Source organism: Leuresthes tenuis, unplaced genomic scaffold, assembly GCF_036924035.1.
Source record: "Leuresthes tenuis unplaced genomic scaffold, fLeuTen1.0.hap1 SCAF_4, whole genome shotgun sequence".
Classification (NCBI taxonomy): domain Eukaryota; kingdom Metazoa; phylum Chordata; class Actinopteri; order Atheriniformes; family Atherinopsidae; genus Leuresthes; species Leuresthes tenuis.
In genome coordinates this window covers 4,145,576-4,167,190 of record NW_027325358.1, presented here as the reverse complement: position 1 = coordinate 4,167,190, position 21,615 = coordinate 4,145,576, and the positions used below count along the sequence as shown (strand labels likewise).

Genomic DNA, 21,615 nt, shown 5'->3' with positions numbered 1-21,615 from the left:
GGTATGGTTTCTCAGTTTTAGTAAAGCAAGTTAAGGGTCTTATTCAGTTCACAATAGGGAACTGAAAGAGGCTTTTTTTACCTGGCGAGCATGACGTGAGAGCAGCATTTTCTCTTGGCATTAAGCAGTGACGACAGATGCGACCTGTAAATGGACACATATACCATATATACAGCTAAACTTTACTATTAGGACGATTACATGTTCAGTTGTAGACGTGTAGAACTACGCAGCGACTCTCTTACAGCAGACAGTCGGACAGAAACTGACACAAAGGGGCGCATTTAAACAAAAAGGTCTCAGGTATAATAGATTACTTTTCACATCTGTTATTTAAGTTGAGCTTTTGTTTTGGCCTTGATGCAGACAGCTGCATGTTCACCATCTCTGTCTGTATCTGTGTCCTGAGCAGGCGCCAAACTTATTTGATCTGAGGCAGTGCTTCCACGATTACATCACAACCGTGGCTCTTTTTTAAGGCGTTTAAGGCACTTTAGTTTGACGTTAACTGTGATATCAAAGTGTTTATCTCTGGGCCTCTGCTGGCTACGATAACAACAAACCACGCACCAAAGCATGTTCTTTAGCGTGTCTTATTAGATATTAAAACAAATAGATAAATGAAGAGATGTATCTGTTCTTATGGTCCTTCAGAACATCTTAGCTCTCCATAACACCGTGGACCATATCAGGAGGAGATTTAAGAGGAAGTCATGAAAAAGTGAGACGTTACTGTGAATAGGTTCATTTTGTGACTGTAAAATTGGTTTCTTCATATTAATCTTTGTGAACTGGACTTTGAACTAGTTCTTGTGAAGTGTGAACTTGCACAACGCTGAACGGAGACCAGTCAGCCGTTTGTTGTTGAAGGAAACAGGATCCGGATGAAATGATTCACAAAGCCGCACCACTAAGTTTTACAAACATACTGTAAGGAAAGAGAAATGTATGTTGTTCATCGTCTTTGCTTTTATTCACTTTTGATTTTATCTTTGTTTGTGTGTTTAATGATTTTCTGTCTATGAACCAAACTGTATCATTTTTAAAGCCCCGAATAACTGTTATAGTTTGAAATCTGTTATCAATTTCGTCATTTTAAAGAGATGTTTACACACTGTCTCTTTACATTTCCATATTTCCTGCAGCTATAAAGGCCAGATAGTCTTCACACCTATATATAATTTAGAGTAGGTTGCGTTGGCTGCTTCCATTTGTTTGCATTAACCCTTTATGGCAAAATAAACAGTACGTTCACACATAAGAACCATAAGTTGGCCAACAAAACCCCTCCGCTGACAGCCCATGCCATCCTGACCATTATTTCCTTCTGTAAGAGAGGACTTTGCACTTGAGTGCTCAGTGTTTGCTTCTGTCCGTGGCGTGGTGTGTGTGTTTGCTTTGCTGTGATTAGGAATTATTAAGCTGAACTCACATGTCAGCTAATGTCTCTGCGTTAGACGCAGGGTTTGTTCATTTGCCCCGCTGGGTGCAGCCCTTTGTTCTACACACAAATCTGCTTTCAATCATTAATAAAGCAGAGCCGGCGTTTATTATTTCTGAATTTTCTGTTCAGAACAAACAGACACAACAAAGCCACGCAGAGTGTGACTAAAAGAGACGTACAGTTAACGTGGCTGCGTGTTATTGAGTGTTTGCGTGAAGCTGAGTTTTGCGCCAGCATGCGTTATAGTCCGCAGGCAGGCGCAGTTCCCGCTGTGCTGCAACACACTGGTCTTGTCTCACAGGTTTTTCTACACGCCCACACACAAACACAACCGCATTCTTTTGAATGAGCTCTCAGAGGGTGTGGAAAGAGCCCGAGCTTACTGTTATAGTACCATCTCTTCGCCCTCCACGCAGTCTACGGATTTCCTACGGAGTGTGCGCGCGCCATCGGCTTCAGCTGCACACCAGCAGGCAACAACGATTACTTTTCAAACACACTCAGGATGGCAGGGGAGTGTGTTCCCGAGGGTCCAGACCCGAAGGAAATGGGCGAGGAAGAGCTGTGGGACCTGATTAATGACAACCGCCACAGGATCTCTTTAGGAGTACGGCCGTGCATCTTGATCCCGTACCTGAGGCAGGCAAGGGTTCTCACTGAGGTGGACGAGGACGAGATCATCTCCTGCCACAGCCTCACAAACCGCTGCATGAGAACCAGTAAGTTTCGCAACTTTAAGTCATTTTCATTAGCTTCAGAAGTCCTGTTGTGGGCCGCAATTTGTGGATTTTAAACAAGTTTATTCTGTTTATTTCTTCTTCTCCTGATTTGGTTTGGATGCATGCATCTTATTTGGATGCATGAACAAGAGATGAGAGAACACCTGTAGTACAATAAAGGGCTAAAACCAGCATGTGAAAGCTTTAATATTTTAACTTTTGATCTAAGCATTTATAAAGCAAATATCTAACTGATGTCAATGTGTTCATGGCTTGAATTTGACTAAAATCTCGGGATTGCTGTTAAGAATGAAGTCACAGTACAGTGTGTTGTTTATAGGCCACATGCTGGATATGCTGAGGAGTCAGGGAAGGAATGGAGCGATAGCTTTGCTCGAGAGCCTGATGATACATTACCCAACGCTTTACACCCAAGTTACCGGACGCAAGCCCAGCACAGAGCCGTCAAGATTCAGTGGTCAGTGGCCATATTTTCAGGGAATAATTGCATCTTTTTTCACTTGCAGTTTGTCTCAACTACATTATTGTCCTCACAGGGCTGATTAAGTACTCAGAGCTGACTGAGTATCTCATCAGAGCAGTAACAGGGATGCAGAATGAGCTGAAGGAGGCCCGCAGCGAGGCTGGCAGAATGAGTGCCCGCTGCGCCTCCCTGGAGTCAGAGCTTGGACAGATAATGGAGCAGGAGGAGAAGTCCAGATCCCTTCAGTCTGATAACGAACGGATGCAGAGACACTTGTGTTCTTTGCAGCGGGAGATTACCAAGCTGAAGGATGAAAAGTGTGATCTGTATATCCGCTACACAGCTGCCATCGAGGAGAAATCGGCTATGAACGAGCGGCTCCACGACCAAAACCTGCAGGTCAGTGATGGCCTGTGAAGTTCTTCTCCTGGTCTGAAAAACAAAACTATCATCCCTCAAGACAAATGAGTGAGATCAGTGGTCAGTGACAGGACTGATGATAGTTGTTGCTTGATTAGGAGCAACATATGCAGCGTAAAGAGAAGCTCTGGGATGGTGCCTGATATGGAGGACTGAAGCTGTCAAAATCTGAAATAACTCCAAAAATACATAAATACGTTTATAAGATAATAAATGCGACTAGAATTAAATAACAAAATAATTTATGCAAAAATAATTGAAGAGAATGTGAAATAAATACATTTTGCCGGGTTTAATTTTTTATTCCTGCATTTATTTCTATTTTAGTTTCCTTTACACATGTATTTATTATTCAAAATGATTTATTTCTGGTTTTGTTTTTTAATATTTCAATATATTTTTTTATAGATGTTTTTACTTCTCTGTCATTTGTCTTTTTGTTTTCCCTGACAGGAGGGGAAAAGAGACAAGAAATGTTAAAAGAAAGGAAATTAGATGTGCTTGGAGAAATGAATGGAGGCGAAAGTGCAAAAAAGAAATGACAGACAGGCACATAGATCTATAAATAAAACTAAATCAATGATAAGATCAAAATAAAATGAATAAATTAATCATTTTGAGGGAAAAATATGATGTCAATGAAAAAATACAGAAGTGAACACAGGAAAAACAATTAAAAAAAAAAAAAGATATATTCCAATTAGAAAAATGGATAAATAGCAACATTAACACAAGCTCAAATGCAGGCAGTTAAAAATCAAAGCAGAAAAATGTATTAATTTCACATTCTATTCAATCATTTATGGGTGAATTATTTTGTTTTTTGATTTTAGAAACATTTATTATCATATAAGCGTATTTATTCGGCCATTCGTATCATTTTGTATGTATTTCGGATCATTTATGAAAACTTTAGAACAGAATACACTTGTGGAATTTAACCACATTGTAAGATAAGGTCTGATAAAAGATTCTTAGAAAGTTGAGGAAAGTGTGCAGGATCCTCTGTGTCTGGCAGCTTCTTTTCTATTTAAAGGATATTTCTACTTTAAGTGATTTATGTGTCAGACTGCTTCCATGCAAAGACAAACAGATGTTCTTCAGTATAAAAAAAGTCAGAATAAGTATAAAACTGTCTGATTCACACTGTAAATGTATCTTAATGTGTAAATCCTCTTATTTTTAATCTTTGTGGACGTGTTACTTGTATTATTCTATCATATAACTCAGTGTGTGGGCAGATAACAATTATACTTTTAATCTCTTCTACAGAGAGAATATGAGCTGCTTTTATCATAGAATGAGCCCAAAGTAGTAAAACAATCATTTAAAAAGCAACGATTTGCATCAAAGCAGTGAGAATATTGTATATTTCTCAGAAGTAGGGCTGAAAATCCTGTTTATCTTCTGTAGGATCAATAATAGAATTAGAAATAGAAACACTTTTGGTCCGATTTGTCAGAAACACGAGCTCAGCCAGAACTTCTGGTTATATGAACCTTTTTAACTTGTCAGAAGAACTCAGAAGGAACATCATCTGTGCAGCCCGATCAGCGCTGTTTGTCTTGTGGTGGCAGGTGTACCAGCTGCAGACTGAGCTTCAGAGTGTTCAGATGGAGAATGACTTCCAAAAGCGGCGCTCCATCAGATGTGTTTCTGCTCCTGAGACCCCGCAGCTGCAGGAGGAAGTCAGGAGTCTGCGCTGCCAGCTGGCGAAGGCAGAAAAACTGGACCCAGTAAGAAGAATAATCATCCTTTTCCCTGATATTATTGAGGCAGTGGAAGAAGCTGCTCAGATCTTCATGTTGAGTCTCATTTGCTTGCCCCGTCAGGCTCGGCGGGACATCCTGGCCCAGGACCTGGCGGAGGCCATAGACAGTCAGGTGCAGCTTGCAGAGCAACTCAGGTGCTACCGAGAAGAGAACGAAAAGCTTCTCAGAGACAAACAAGGGGTATGTGAGCAGCCATTATGGTTTAGGAAACAACGTGCACATTCAGCCAAACATCTAACATGATGTGCAACAGCCTGTCCTCCTCTGTGTCTCTCTGGCTTAAACAGGCCTTCTCTGTGCTTTCCCTCACTCATGCTGTCTAAAGCAGGCAGATTTCACCAGAACAAGCCAGAATCTCATATTTCAGACTGGATTATGATCATATATTGCTTGACTGGACGGGCAGCAGCTTGGCACCCATCAACATTTCTTCAGAAATGTTCTAGTTACCACTACAACACAGAGACTGAGCAGCACATTGACTCTCTTGTCACATCTTGTAAATGGATAATGTAGCCACGAAACCCACTGGAGTAATGTCTGTTCATTTTTCAGCTCTTGGATCAGAAGGAGTGCCTGAGCCTTCAGGTGCAGCAGCTGACCCTGGACTGTAAAATGCACCAGCAGAAGTGCACGATGATCCAGAGCCAGAGCAGAGAGCTGCAGGCAGAGAGAGACCAGGTCAGGAGCTGATGAACACTTATTTATTACTCATACTTTACATGTTTGGTATATATTAATTCAGTTTAAGCCGAGTGTTTCCTTTCATGGATCCACCATCATTTACTTCCTGTTTAAATGTTACTTATCATCAGTGCTGTTACAGAACATATCAATTATCAACCTGCCCTCCTTACACTTACTTTCTGTGACTTCCTGTTGTGTCTGTGCGTGTGCAGATACTTTCCTTCGTTAGGCACACTGCACGAAGATAGTGTTTTTGTTACTGAGCTGCATTCTTAAACTAAAAGGGAACATTTTCACGACTTCCTGTTGATGAGTGTCATGATGAAAGCGATTAAAAAGCCTGCTTTCTGAAAGAGAATCAGCCAGAATGTCCACAATGTGCATCATGTCCGAGAAACAACATGTTGCTCATAAAAATTAAGCTCAAACACACCATGTTACACACTTAAATTCAAAGGTTTATCATAATGAAAAGTCATCTGGTCCTTACTGGGTCTTAAAATGAAGAAATTATAACCTCAACAACAACACATGACATAACACACTGTGTCAGTATTTATTTTACAAAAGCAGTGTGTTGAAAAACTAAGTGAACCCTTACTGCTTCCACAAGAATTGGGAGGGTAAGTAGCAGCCAGCTGCTGCTGATCACTGGACTGATTAATGTATCATCAGTGAGTGTAAACACCTCTATAAAAACAGTAGAGAAACCTTGAAAAAGCCCAGAGCTACATCTCAGACTCCACAGGCCTCAGTTAGCATGTTAAAGGTTAAAGGTCATGACAGCACAGTTAGAAAAAGACTGAACAAGGATGGCTTGTTTGGAAGGGCTGCAGGAGAAAGCCTCTTCTCTCTAAAAAGAACATGGCAGCACAGCTTAGGTTTGCAAAGCTGCATCTGAACAAAGCTCAAGACTTCTGGAACAATGTCCTTTGGACAGACCAGAGCAAAGTGGAGATGTTTGGTCCTAATGCACAGCAGCACGTTTGGAGGAAACCAAACACAGCATATCAGCACAAACACCTCATACCAGCTGTCAAGCACGGTGGTGGAGGGCTGATGATCTGGGCTGGTTCTGCAGCCACAGGACCTGGGCACCTTGCAGTCATTGAGTCCACCATGAACTCCTCTGGATACCAAAGTATTCTAGAGTCAGATGTGAGGCCATCTGTCCCACAGCTAAAGCTGGGCTGAAACTGGCTCATCAACAGGACAAAGATCCCAAACACAGCAGCAGATCTACAGCAGAATGTGTGAAAAAGAAAAGAATCAAGGTGTTGCAATGGTCCAGTCAGAGTCCAGACCTCAGCCTGACTGAAATGCATGAGAGAGACTGCTACAAGCAGTGTAGTATTTCACATGTTGTTGTTCTTCTGAGGTTGTATTTATCTCATTTTAGGACATGGACGATTTTTCAATGTTAAATGTAACATATGTAACCACAGTGTGTTTACAGTTCATCCGTGTTCAGACACGTGTATGAAGTACATGTTAATCTGAGGAATACAGATTCCTCCGACTTCACTCACAGTGAAGTTTCCATTGTCTATTGTTCCATTGTTCACATGAATGTGTTGAAATGTAGAAAGCTGTTTCCACAGCTGCATATTTTCCACCTGCATTCCACCTGAATCTTGATGGCAGTCCTCACTCTTTCAAACAATGCCAGACTCAAACGAGCATGCATATATGTCAAGTTACAGGAGCTGCATAACAAGTTTTAACGTTGCAGTTATGCTGACGAAGCATTTTCCATGTGTCTTAACTGCCTCTGGGTGTTAATTGTGTGCCAGTGTACTGTATCTGTGTTCGAGGAGTTAAACTTCTTCCTGTATTTTAAGGCGTACCTATCCAGAGATGAAGCCCAGGCCATGATTGCCCGCATCCTGGCTGAGAAGGACACCCTGAGGAGCCAACTGGTGGAGCTCCAGGAGTCGGTGTTCAGCCTTCAGGCCAAACCCAGCCCCAGAGAACAGCAACACAGCTCTGATGTACTTTTTCAGCACCTTTCAGAACACATAGAAACACAATACACACAGAAAAAAACACCATAAGTGACTGTCTTTGTGTTTTGGTCAAAGGAGAAGGAGGTCAGCTGGGAGAAGCTGGGGTCCAGCTGTGAAAAGATCCCCCTCCCTGGCAGACGCAGACTTTGCCGCATGGATGCGCTTAACCCCGTCTCATTTAGTTCCTGCAATTCAGAGGTGAGTGACTGTGAAAAATGTGCTTCGCCTGCTGTCCCTTGGTCTGATATTGAGAGAATCTTTGAAGTTAAACAGCTCAAGCCTGACCTCATACTTCCAGAACTTCAGTGAAATCTGCATTTGTTCAGCAGCCTGGTTGGTGATGGCCTGTGCTGCTCCAACACAAATGTTCTGTGATTTAACCATCAGGTGTTGCCTCTGCAGCAAAAGCCAAGCTTTAAAACTATCAATAACACACAAACGAACCCCATTCTTTACACTTTAAAACTTACCAGTTTCTCATCTTTTTTTCTGTGGAGTAAAGTTGACTAATTTTATTGCCTCATTTCAATGTTTTTCTTGATTGTCTCAGTGTTCTTCATTGGTTTTACTTTGCTGTGAGTGTAGAGTGAAGATCCCGTGGCGAGCAGCGTCCGGTCCAGAAACGCTCAGCCACCCAGTCCAGAGTCTCTGCGCAGGAGGGAGGAAGTGCTGTATGCAGACAGCAGGTGTGTGTGTGCTTTTTCTTGTTTTAGGGAAGTTATGTGCAGCATTTTAAAGACTCCCAGCAGAACGGATGAACCTGAGGGTTGTCTCTGCATTCCTTTCTGTCGTTGTTACATGAGTTTAAGGTGAAGTATAGATTTACAGGAACAAGAGGGACAAAAAAAAAAATCAAGAGTACATTAAAGAACACAGAAATGTGCCATGAAGTTGACATTAGATTTATAGGTTTTTTCAGAACGACTCAGAGTCTTGGAACATTTGTGTTTAACGCATTAACAGACAATTCAGCGTCGGCATCAAAAGGCTATAATTAGTTGTAGAACAACTAATCTCACATTCACTTTCCCATGAAAGAACACTTGGTGTGAGGCACTTAAATGTACATAATTAAAATGTTCATGCCAGTGTTTTTCTTTTTTCGGTCACAGTTTGGAAACTGCAGAGACGGATTCTTTGGATGACTTTGTCTTCCTTCCTGATGGTATGTATTAAAACTACCAATAGAGTGTTTGTATTTCTGTGGAGTGTGTTGCTGGTGTTTGGAAGGACTTTCATCACTTATTGTTTGATACTGGATCCTTGCCAGGACTGTAAGGTGACACATTAACACCGGCATATTATTTCCTGGGAAACAACCCTGATGCCAAATCATCACACAGTGTCTTTTTGTTTAGTGGGGAGTGAAGACAAGAAGACACCCCGGCTCGTCTCCACGGGCGGCTCCAGCTCTTACGGGTAAGCAGGACTCAGTATAAACGAGTGTATTTTCAGGAGAATTTTCATGTTAACAGGCATTTTAATCAGTTAAAAAGAAACAATGTCAAAGTACAAGTTGATCAATAGAAATGGTGGAAATTCAGGGGCTTAAAATCAACAATAAACTGCTGGTAAATTGATCTCAACATACCTACAAACCATGTACTAACATATTTAATAGAATATATAAAAAGCACAGCCAGTGAGCAGCATATATTTTTAATAGTCCCACCAACTGGACTACAAAATTAAACAACTACTGATGCCAAAGTGCTGACTTATTCATCTGAAGGAATACTCCTCCAACTCAACACAATACTCATGTTAAAGTATTTTTCTCTCTCATATCAAAGCCTCATTTATTTAGATTTTTTTGTTTTGATTCACTGGGATCCCTTGAGGACATGCATCAAAGTTCTCATTGATCAGCTGGAGCCTCAAAGGACTTTACAAAGAGAGTTTAAAGGTGTCCAACGTCATGTCACTTCAACAGAGCTCATTGCAGTCTTTATACTTATCCTACAAATTCATCAAATTCAGAGCAGGGAGGGTTTTTTTGCAGCCTCAGTGGAGCAGAACGACTGATCTGACTGAGGAATCAGCTGATGTCTGTGGGTGTCTGATTCCCTGAAACGATGTATTGTGCAGGATTTAATTCAACTTTTATTTTATTTTCATTTAAAAGGTGCCAGTTTCCAACAAATAGTCAGCTTGAGTAGCTTTACGTTGAGGAAAAACATGTCAGAACCCTATCAAAACCAAACTCAGGAGCAGTGGTCATCTGGCAGAATCCGCTGATGTGAGCGTCAGCAGAAGAAGAAAATAACCAAAACCAAAAAATGAACCTGCTGATAAGAAACACGCAGCTCCAGACATCGATACTTGCAGATAAGTGCAGAGGGAAAAACAACAAACAAGGAGGCGAGACACAGGAAAGGTAATTATGTGCAGTAGTAGCAAACAAATGCACATCACATATTCAATATGGATATGTTCATGCAAAATTTCAGGATGTAATTAGGCACAGCAGTGCCGAATGTCAGTGAAATACAAAGGTAACATGGTACCAAGCATCAGGCTAAAGGCAAAATACAAACCCGACTCCAAGACAGAATAAAAACAGAATGCAATGATTTGAGCATCAGGAACACAGAAAACATAAAAGATGTTTAAAGTGAGACAAACATTAGCTTATCTTGATTTTATGGCAACAAAACGTCTCAAATAATCTGGGGCAGGAGCAACAAAAGACGGAAGAAGCAGAGGAACATGTTGCAACTGGTCAGGTTAATTAGCAGCAGGTCAGTGGCGTGATTGGGTGCATAGAGAGCACCTTAGAGAGGCAGAGTTTCTGTTTTCTGTTACTTTTTACACAGCACTCCACCTTTTTTGGTAATCCTGCTCCATCCGGTCTAACGACCCACTGGAAGTGTCTTCAGGCTCAATATAAAGACAAAGACTGGCTTCTAAAGGATTTTAAATAAAACCTATAAGCTTTAAGATGAAGGACTTCACTGTAAAACAGCTGCAGGAACGGTTCAGTCACTTCCTCGTCTTATTTTCTTGTCCCACCAGCCTCCTGAGAACCTCAGCGCCTCCCTTCCTGGTGCGTTCTCGTCCAAAAGCGATTCGTCTCAACGGCCGTGTTCTCAGCATCTCCTTCCAGGGCGAGGTGCTGCTCAGTCAGCTGGCGGTTGTTGGGGGAAACAAAACCGGGGTGTTTGTGCACAAGGTGACCGAAGGCAGTGCTGCCCATAACGTCGGGATCAGCCCCGGGGCGCAGATTGTGGAGGTAAATGAAACTGGGCCTAAACAGTTACTTATTCTGCCTGCTGTGAAGGTGTTTCTCATCATGTCATCTCATCTGCTCTGCAGGTGAAGTACGAACAAAACCAGAAGGCTCTGAGGATGGTGCTGGAGGACTCCACTTTAGAGGAAGCTACGTGGGCTCTCAGCCAAGTCTCTGGTTTCTGTCACCTCTCCCTCCGGCCCAGGCAAGATGGTACGTCCCAGCATTTAAACTGCAGACGCTTTGCTTCGACCTAAACGTACGTGGCATTAAGAATAGTTTCTAAACAACTTTTAGTGAAGCTGTTACGATCCTTTAGCCTTGAAGCTAAAATAATCCACCGGGTTACATTCCTCCCATATTTCCCAAACTATTTACTGTGAACATGTACATGAACACAGGCAAGAGTAGAGTCCTGTAAGAGTGGTGGCCTCCGCTGCCAAAAGAAAAGGGGTATCTACTCCCAGGAACTCAGAGAGGTAGGGTCAAGGGATCGAATTCTGCTTCTGTTTTTAGCTGAAAATAAGAGTTTATGGTTTCATCTGAAGTCTTCAGGAAGTTGATTGTTTCTCTTGAGATTAAAGGGATTAGCAGCTGCCACGTGAGCCAACTGCTTGTTACACGAGGAAATGACATGATGAACCGGCTGTGTTTATGAGCCCGTCTTTGCCTTGCATCACACCGTGAGTTCATCATAGGAGTTTTTAGAATATTAATCAGAATAGTTTTCTTGAATATAAGTAAATGTATTGTTTAAACTTTAAAAAAAGGGTCAGGACTGAGGGTTTTAGAGAGCTGTCACCACTTCGTCTGTGAAATACTCAGGAAGCTGTCGAGCATTTTCTCCCCCGAGCTCACATGGTTGAAAACTGGATAGTCGAGTACATTAAGTTCTCTACAGTCTATGTAATTCCTTCATCAGATATTTTGGGGATATAGAAGTAAGGCCTAAGTTGTTGTTGGGTGTGGTGAGGGTAGCACATTTTACAGGTAAGATTGGAATCTCATTATAAATGATAGGATCTGAAGGTTTCTTAACATTATCAGGACTGTGTCTACACCATGAATTATTTACAGTGGTGCTGCAGAGGATTTAATGTCCTCCTCTGCCTTGTTCAGACTACGAGGCGCTGCTGCAGCAGCTGGAGAACAGTGAGACCTTGTCCGGAGATTCCTTCTACGTCCGTGTCAATTTATCCATCCCTGCCGGCTCCGGTGGAACCTTAGCTGTGACCTGCAATGACATCCTTCATATTACAAACACAAAACCTGCCAGCACCGAAGACCTGTGGCAAGCCAGCCAAGTTCACCCCTGTCAGCTGCTGGACCTGAAGGGAGGAACCGTGCCTAATTATTACAGGTGTGTGCACTGCTGCCAGCAAGTAGTGGAGCACGAAAAGCTTAAATCCATCAAAGCCAACTTAAATTTTGATTGAAAAATATGTTCTGTGGTCACAGGGCGCAGCGACTCCTGATTCGAGCAATTGAAGATATGAACTTCCAAACCAAAAAGTGTCGAAAGGTAAGAAATGACCCTGAAGACAACCACCCTCTGTCCTGACCCGACACCCGAGTCATTTCTGGGATGTTTCTTCTTTCCACCAGGATGGACGTGAAGTCGCCCAGAACGGAGATAAGGCTGTGAGGATTGTCAGCACGGGCCGCCAGGGAAGGAACCCGCTGTGGGTCAGCGTTGAGGACGAAAAGACCAAGAGCGCAGAGTCCGGTCAGTCGGAAAATTCCTCTTTTTATCTCATGTTGCGTTCGCAGTGTTTTGAAGGGAATACTTATATCTGCTCTTTTAACCGTAGATGCTCCGTCTCCGTCCAAATGCTGCGTAACCCTCATGCCCTACACGCTGGTCACCCCCCACTACCCACCCATCTGCCGGCCTGTGCTGCTGCTGCCCTCCGTTCTGGGACGCATGCTCGACAAGAAGCTGGCAGACTGGCAGGGCTTTGAGCGCTGTGAGCCCGGTAAGAAGCGCAGCGTTGTTATTTGTTGACATCCTTCTTCTTCATCTGGGGAAACACGCTCTGATTAATTCGTCTGACTTGCCACGTGATGTTTTATTGAAGAGATGCATCACTTCCTCTGTTTCCAATTTTACGCTGTAATGGACGTGTGTTTTGCTCGCTCTGTCAACATATGTCTCATACTTTACAGTGTTCAACGTTTTTATGGTTTTGTCTGTTGCTGTAAACCAGGAAGGAAATAAACTCTGTGGATAAATAGTTATAAAAAACGCAGACGCTATAAATAGTAAATGTGTTCCCTGCAATGATAAGGACAAATGAGAGTTTATTGATGTTTGTGGGAAAGTTTGATCATTACAACAACAAAGGACGAGAACATTTAGGGAAAAACACAGGTTGTACAGAAGAAAATCAAATAATGCATGCTTCAGATAACACCACACATTATCTTTGTTGTTGATCTGTCCCTTTCTGGTCTTCAGAGGTCTTGAGCTCCAGTGAACATGCAGTCCGGCTCCAGAGGTCCGAGATCCTGGAGGAGTGTGAGTCGGGGGGAAACAGCTGCTACACCGTGCAGAGTGTTGAGAAAGTCATGAAGAAGGTCAGAAAACATGTGGTTTAACATTTAATCCACCGCCAGAAAGGCAATATAACATTATAACTGTTTCTGTTAGTGTAGGACTGCATGAAAATAAGAGTCACGGTGTGCCGGTAACCACTGAAAAAGCTATTTATAGATTATTTACAGCTGTCACGTGCTCATCCTATCAGGGTGGGCACACAGAAGGATTCGTAATGCAGGCTCAGACACAAAGGTGGAGGTTCAAACAGTTTACAGACAGTGCTAGATAGTACAACAAATGTACAAACACATAAGGCAATAATCGTGGTCAAAAAACAGGCTCAAGGTCGATAATCAGGTTAACTGAAAACATGATTTATCAAGATATGACACACCTGTTGCAGCGTTATGCCCAAAGATAACAAACCAAACAAACAAAAGCCTGGTTTTACATCGTTTTCAACCTGCAGCTTCACGGTTTACAGGTAGATGCAATGAAATTTGGCGTGCTGTTCCTTTAATTAAAGCAGGGTTTTAGCGGGTAGGTGCAATTAGCCATTAATGTTTGTTCAAGGGTTCACCTGAGAGCAAACTATCTCCATCCAATCATCATTGGTGTCATTTATTAAGTGAAATATGAACACTTCTCCTTGATAAGGAAATTGTGATGTGCAACGGCTCTTTTTTGCACTTTTTGTGCACATTTCCCTGAAGACTTTAAAGCTGGCGACCAAAAGCTCCTTTTAGACTGATGTCAGAAATTTTGTTTGATCAAGTATTAATTGTTATGTCTCAGAATCTGAATAAACAGACTGTCCCTGAAGGTCTCTCTGTCTCTTACGTCTTACAGGGGATTCACTGTGTGCTGCCTTTGGGACCCGACTGTGTGCGTCGGCTGCACCGCTTCAAGATCTTCCCCATCATCATCTTCATCGGTCAGTGTGCACGTAGTGCACGTAAACTGAGGTAAATCTGTCGCATTTCAATTACTGTTTGTTTGCAGTTGTATTAGGTTAAAATAACCAAGAAATTTGATGTAGTTTGCACAACAGACGCAGGTCAAAATATAGACTAAAAAAAGGCAAAAACAAGAAATTATAGATAAAATCGAAATGGAATGAAAGCGCGTAAACGTTGAGAAAAGTGGGTTTACGATCTTCTCACGTCCTGCAGCAGCTGCAAGTCTTTTCTTAAAGAGAGTTTCTTAAAAATGATCAACTGCAAGAGGTTGCTGACTTGGAAGAGTTTCCTATTTCCCATCTACGAATGTTAGCATGTTAGCATAGCATTAACTGATAAGGAGCCATTCATTTGAATCAGGTGTGGTGCAGGAGGGAAACATCGAAAACATGCAGGGCAGTGGGTCATGAGGACCGAAATTGAGAACCACTGGCATAGTGTTTTGGATTTTATGGGTCTTATCAGTTGGTGAGAGCCAAGAAGAAGAAGCTTCTACTCTTTTTTTACGGGATTTATATTAAACGCTCCTGTTAAAGTGCTTTTGGAGAGATCCAGCTTATTCTCAGTAAACTTCCACACTTCCCCCCCAGTAAAAGACTTGATGTACATATTTGAAATAGACTGATATGATGTCATATCCTGCAAGTATAGACAATTTAAAACCCAAACACCAACGAACAAAAGCCTCTAATGTGAAACTCTGTGTTTTTGTTTATTTGCTTACTTCCTCCAACGGTTTTAGGTCAAAGTTGCAGCGTCACGGGCAGTCAGAGGAGCAGCTGCTGGCGTGTTCGAGGAGCGAGGAGCCGCTGCTGGACAAGTTGCCGTGTCTGTATAACAGCATGTCTCCGGACTCCTGGTGTGACCAGACCTCCCTGCTGACCAGCCTGCGCACCACCATCTGGGAGGAGCAGAAGAAGATCGTCTGGGTGGAGCCGGACCTGTGGTGACGGGGAAATAAATCGGGAAAATAGTAATAATTTTAGATTATCAGTTTTTTCTTTGTTAACATAAATTGAGAGTGTAATGACAGTATAGATAAGCTTTACAAGGAATGTTTTGTAAACATTAGTATGTATCCATGATACTGTTTAAATAGATAAATTAAAGTTTTTAGTGTGAATGCAGCTGTGGTTCAGAGCTGTACAGACGAATATATCTTTACATTTTCTTTCTTTTTTAGGTATTTGTTTATAACAAGCAAGTGTGTAGTGTCTTCTGAGGACACAGACTTGTTGTTGTTCAGACTCAACAACATGTTGTTGACCATTCCTTATTATGAGGAATATGCGGGACTCTTTTTAAAGCCCAACATCTGCATCACATCCACTTCTGTTCCACATGAGAGCGCATCCAGTCATTCTAATGTTTATTCAATATATGAACGATAGGATTATTTTTGGGATGAAGAAAAGGGAAAACAAAGGATCTGGATACAAAGCTGTGCATCCTTCATCATGGGTTCATAACAAATATGACAATAATTGTACTTTATAGCTGCTGCTATCCGTCTCTTCCTCTGGATGTTTTATTTTGGTCTGACAAGAATCCAAAAACATTCAGTCGGCACAACAGCTAAAAACATCAAATCTCTGTGAATTTCTGTGAAATTTAAGATGGAGTTAACATGTCTCACTGTCTACATCAATAAAGCATGTAGCAATATCCACTGGTTCGTGTTCATTTACATTTCAAAGCTTCATGTTGGTGACGGCTTTGTCTCGGGTTTGTCAGCAGCAGAAATGCAGGAGAACAGGAGAGACTTTCACCGATTAAACAGACTGTGGGAGAAAGTGAGAAGAAACAGATTGAACTGAGAAGACTGCCAACAGATCTGAAGAAAATAAAAACAGGGGAGCACATGAAAAAGATCCACAAAGGATCAGCTGAGTGTATATACCAGGGATGTCCACATCCGGGCCTCGAGGGCCGCTGTCCTGCAGGTTTTAGATGTTTCCCTGATTCAGATGAAATGGATCTCTTCAAAAGTTCTGCAGCAGCCTGCTAGTGATGCCTTGATCTGAATCAGGTGTGTTGATGCAGGGAAACCTCTAAAACCTGCACGACAGCCGCCCTCGAGGCCCGGATGTGGACATCCCTGGTCTGTACAGAGGGGCCTGAAAACAGGTGTAACACAGAAACGGGAGTAAAACTCAACAGGAATACAAGATCAAACAGGAAGCAAACAAAACTAGAACATGATGGCATGAAGTATTTAAATGATGTGCAAACATTCGAGTTAGTTAAGTTCCAGCTTTCACTGTCAGGCCGAGGTTATGGGACTAAAGACTTGCTGTGTGTCTCCAGTACTTCAAAACATATTCCTCTGAAAATGATCAGGAACAAGAACTGGAGTGAAAGTCTGTGTAAAACAGCCAATGCACAAAAATAAGTTTAGATCACTTTAAAAGGTTAAAGGGAGTCAAATAGAAACAAATGTGGGGTGGATTAAGACTTTTGCACCATGATCATGTCTGAAACAACACACCCTCCTGTTCTTCATCTCCTCGTTCACCGCTCTTCAACCTCTGGAGCATCGTAGAAATTTAGGAGGGAACAGATGTGCAAAACATTCCCACTTATTAAAGGAAGCAGAATTAAAACTCTCTCTCTCTTCAGATATCTTTAATCTCTGCTGCAAGAAAGTCCCTCGTTGGTGACATTAGTGGTTCAGCTGAAGACCTCTGCTGAGCGTAAAGCTGCTCACATCATTTAACTTGTGCTGTGTGTGTTTTATCAATGTGAGCATTAAAAAAAGGTTAAATTCTCCGCTGTCCCTGAGCCAAGTCTCTCAACTTCTGAGATGCATAACCTGACCTCAAACTAATCCTAACCAGCCACCGCTGCCAAGCTGGACCGCAGGAAACATTTTAATGAGCTTCAGTCTTTGCCAGTTGTGTCACTTGGGAATGTGGAAAGCTGCGGAATATGATTTGTATCACACTGTTTTCAGTACTGTACAGTGTTGTGCAAAAGGCTTTATCCACCGCCTGTCACAAAGACACAGTGTTTACGAAAGATAATAAGATCTACAAAAATATCCTACTTCGACAGACATAAAATAGTATTTTTGCACCAACAGGGTGATTCCCAGACTGGATTCTCTCCAGGTGCTCTGACTTCTTCCCACAAGCTAAAACCTGCATGTTAGAGTAACTGATTATTCTAAACTGACAGTAAGAGTTTGTGAGGGTGATTCCCAAATACCTTTTAGCCAAAATATCAGCACATCTCAGCATGTTGTGTCCTTAGAAAAGTGTGTCAGGCCTAAAAAAAACTATCTACAGCAGATGAACAGGATCTGAAAGTGATGTCCTTAAGAAAGAGGAAAAAATCCAGCTGTGACCTGACAGGACCTGAGAGATGCATCTGGACCTTCAGCTGATCCATCTACTGTTGGCCCAAGCCTCATCAGAAATGGGCTCCATGGAAGGGTGGCTGTCAAGAAGCCGTTCTTAAGGAAGGGAAACAGGGAGAAAAGGCTGAGCTGTGCCAAATGACACAAGAAGTGGACTGAAAATCAGTGGCAACAGGTCTTATGGAGGGATGAATCCTCCCCAGAGCCCGGACCTCAACATTATTGAAGCAGTGTGGGATCATCTGACAGAGAACGGAACAAAAGGCAGCCCACATCCAAAGAAGAGCTTTGGGATGTCCTTCAAGAAGCCTGGAGAACTATTCCTGAAGACTCCTTAAAGAAATGACAGAAAGCTGGTCTCAGAGGGTTCAGGCTGAGTTGGAGAATAAAGGAGCTCAGACCAGATATTCACTTTAAAGCTCCTACAAACTCTATTTTTACCCTATTTACTGTATTCACCTTGATGTTTATACATGTTTTAATAAATCTGCACCTGATTCCTGTTTTCCTGGAACAAATATGTCAAGAAAAGAGGATGGATCCACACTTTTCACCTTGCTGTGTAATGTTGGTGTAGATTCTCAGTCCATTTGCCCTTTTTCAACCTCTTAGGATTAGTGCTGCATATTAAACAAGATAAATGTTCTTTTCTACTCATTTTCAATAGAGAAGGAGTCATAAATTATCTTGATGTCACAGAAAAATAATTAAAATCTTGGATTTCATATTTCAGGGTGCTGCCTTGGCAGTAATTTGCCACTTGAGGGAGGCAGAGAGAAATGAATGTGTCGGAAGGGAGCGGTTTGGTACGGAAAACATGGTTCCTACTGGGAGAAAGACGAGCATTGGGGGGGAGAAGAGAGGTGTGCCTGCAGCATCACTGTCCTCCATCAGTCTGTCCTGCTTTTACTGCCCGTACACTCCCTGCTCTCCCCTCCCTCCTTTCTAAGTCTGGTGCTGATTCCTGACTGGATCCGAGAGATATTTTTAAGGCTTCGACTCAATCAATTTACTCTCCCGGAAGACATTTTTGGCTCCATCGGGGTCCAAAAACCCCCGAAACCTCCCTCTTGTTGCTGGGAAACCAGTCCAGTTATTTGTGTGTTGTCAGAATGCGTTAAAGACAGTGACACGAGGGAGGGAAGAAGAGAAAACTCAGCTGGGGAAAGAGAAAGAGAAATATATGTACTTATATTACAAGCACATCTGCTTTGGTTCCGTATTTTCTGTCTTGTCTTGTCTCTGAACACACATTCTGCACTTCAGGGCTGCACAGCCACGCTTTGATTCCTCTGCTTTCTCCTCGCTTTCTCTCCACTGTCATTTGAACGGGTTTGAGTTTCAGCTTTTGGGATTAAAGGAATGAATAATGAGTTTGGCAGCAAAACTGTTGGGAGAATATTTGATGTTTAATTGATCGAGGCTGGATGTAAGAGCAAATGGCGTGTTATTTGTAATTAGCCTAAATCACTGTAAAAAGACGTGTGTGCGCGTGTGTGTGTGTGTGTTGGAGGTTTGCTGCCAGGCGTTGTGTCTGTGAGATGAATGCTTCCACGCTACAGTATAAAAACGCCGTTTTGTGCCAAACTCGGCTCTCACTGAGACACTAAAAGTGTCACATTAATTAAGCAAGAGGCCATCGTGAGCCCTGCTGCTCTGAATTACTTGTGTGTGTGTTTTCCTGTTGAAGTTATCACACAATGCATCAAAGCGTAAAACAGCAATGATATAAAACACATTCAACAAAAACTGATTGTTCTCCTAATATTCTGAGTAATATTTTAAATTAAGCAATATGTGATCTCTTTAAGAGGTCATTTTTGGGTTCTCCCAGTGTGTAAATCTGCGTTTTGTAAGTGGAAAAACGTCTACATTTGCCATTTACCACAGAACATGCTGCTTCTAAAAGGACTGTGTGGCTAAACCTCACTCAGATCCAGCGTTGTCAACCCAAGGCAACGCAGAGAGTGAGTTTACAGTACTCCAGGAAAACATAGAAGACATCTTCACAGAGTCACACAGTGAAACAGTGTATTTAAATCCAGCCACGACCTTTTTCTGAACCAAAGTTCGTCCTTTTTGTTCTTAAACCTGATCAAGAAGTTTTAATTCTCAAAAGTAAACCTAAAAATTGCTTTCCAGCTGCAGGGGATGCCAATCAGTCACAAACACCACACAGTTGAGCCTTTTTTCGTTGTTATTACCTAATGTGCATGTACTAAAATATAAATATAAATACTAAAGTGTTCAGTCTCAACAGCAAAGACACAGGATCTCCCCATCCGGTCTACGATACACATTCGGCTCTTCAAAGGGTGTCAGTGAGGGATACACTGAGATGTGCAGGTGGCCGCCGCCGCCTCCAGTCTTCCCACCAATACAGAGGCCCATTACTGTCTCTGAGCTGAGAGCTCGTCCAAGCTGCTCACTGGATGACCAGGCAGCCCGTTTCGAGGGAATAACACACTTAATGTTGGGGTGAGCATGGCTGCCAGATGAGGGGCCTCGCCTGATTACTTCCAGTCTCAGCCCCCCCCTCGTCTGTCCCACACTTCCGAGTACCTGACTCAGACTTTCAGTCTTCTGGTGAAGGCATCAGGGGGTTTGGAGTTGCAAGCTTTGCCATCCTGAACCATTATACACATTAATTATTTACATTTTGGATCATAACCACCACCCACTGGTAATTCTACTAAGTCTCATGTCTACAGGTTCTGTGAGTTTCCACCACCTCCTCAAAGCCTTTTGAGGATCATGCCAATAAGCAAACACTCCAGAGATGAGTTATGTGCCATTTTCTGCACCAGGACACCTTACCTGAATCCTACAGACATCAACACCTTTCACAGAACACCCTGGGAATGAGCTTTTTTCTCTGTTACATTCCTTTTAATGCTTGCATTATATGCTTGCACAGAGTCTAGTTTCACACATCTCCAACAAATAATGTGTTTGTGTTGCTCTCCACCATTTTAGGTTGACAAATAACAGAGGGAGACTCTTAAAGAGACAGATTCTATTACAGGATTAGATGCTGAGGCAAAGAAAAGATTGAAAAACAATCTATTGAACTGTAAGTCATGTCTGTTTTTTGTCTGGCTTTTATTGTAGATCACTCATGGGAAGCATTTAAATTTCTCTTTTGTGCAGCCAAACAATTGTTTTCTTAAATTAATTTGGTCTAATGTAGCACATCCATCACAGTTTCAATAAAAATATACTGTCCAGCTTTCTCAAAATCTCACAAGACCTACAACTGTGAGGGTAATAAAACCTGCAAGAGGGCAAATTTTCTGTCATTTTAGGGACAAAACTGCAGGGTAAATCATCCCACTTATACACTTAGATGCATTCAACCTCTATCAAAAAAAAAAACAGGCTCCTTTGGGTTTATCTTTGGGATAATTAGACTTTTCTAACAGTAGCTCAGAGCCATGGTCCTCACAAGTATAATTTAACTGCAGCCGCTGTGTCGTTGCATGAAGGAAGTTAATGTTCAGGTGGTGATCAGTCAGTCTATTACTTTTAGGGTCTCCTGTTTCTGTGCTTGAAAGAAAATCCCTGATTTTTTACTGTACAGATCATAAACCGCCTGCCATTTTATGTGCTAGCTGAGATGTGCACGTTCTCTTTTTTTCTAACAGAACACGTTTTGACTTGGAAAAGCACAGGTGTTACTAATAATGATTAAGTTTCCCAGTAAGCCTCTGAACTCTCATTAGCAGTCCTTAAACTAAAGCCTGCAGCATATAAAGCACATTTTTGCCATCAGTCATTATATTGTCTTCACAGTGAGGAGGGTCAGGTGTGAAAATTACTCTGAATGTGTCAAAGATTTAAAGATGCTTCACTGATAAGTGCAGAATGAAGCCCGACTGTTACTCAGAGGAGGGATTTTTCTTATCCTGTTCTAACCTTATTGCACTGGATAGCTTACAAGCATCAGGAAGCAGACACCCTCTCTACCTTTAGGCTTTAAACTTTCCGTTTTGATAAAG

General features: G+C 42.1%; 1 protein-coding gene across 1 annotated transcript; it reads left to right on the top strand.

Annotated features, from left to right (window-relative positions):
* The first annotated feature begins 1,714 nt into the window (after nucleotides 1-1,714).
* card14 (caspase recruitment domain family, member 14) lies at nucleotides 1,715-15,924 on the top strand. Its single transcript, XM_072384178.1, has 20 exons — nucleotides 1,715-2,163; nucleotides 2,504-2,641; nucleotides 2,721-3,046; nucleotides 4,645-4,803; nucleotides 4,900-5,019; nucleotides 5,395-5,520; nucleotides 7,368-7,517; nucleotides 7,608-7,730; nucleotides 8,118-8,218; nucleotides 8,645-8,697; nucleotides 8,891-8,951; nucleotides 10,548-10,764; nucleotides 10,848-10,974; nucleotides 11,881-12,121; nucleotides 12,220-12,283; nucleotides 12,367-12,487; nucleotides 12,573-12,737; nucleotides 13,220-13,338; nucleotides 14,150-14,265; nucleotides 15,002-15,924. Exons 1-20 carry the CDS (start codon nucleotides 1,950-1,952, stop codon nucleotides 15,207-15,209), a joined length of 2,949 nt encoding a protein of 982 aa, XP_072240279.1. The 5' UTR covers nucleotides 1,715-1,949; the 3' UTR covers nucleotides 15,210-15,924.
* Nucleotides 15,925-21,615: the final 5,691 nt, after the last annotated feature.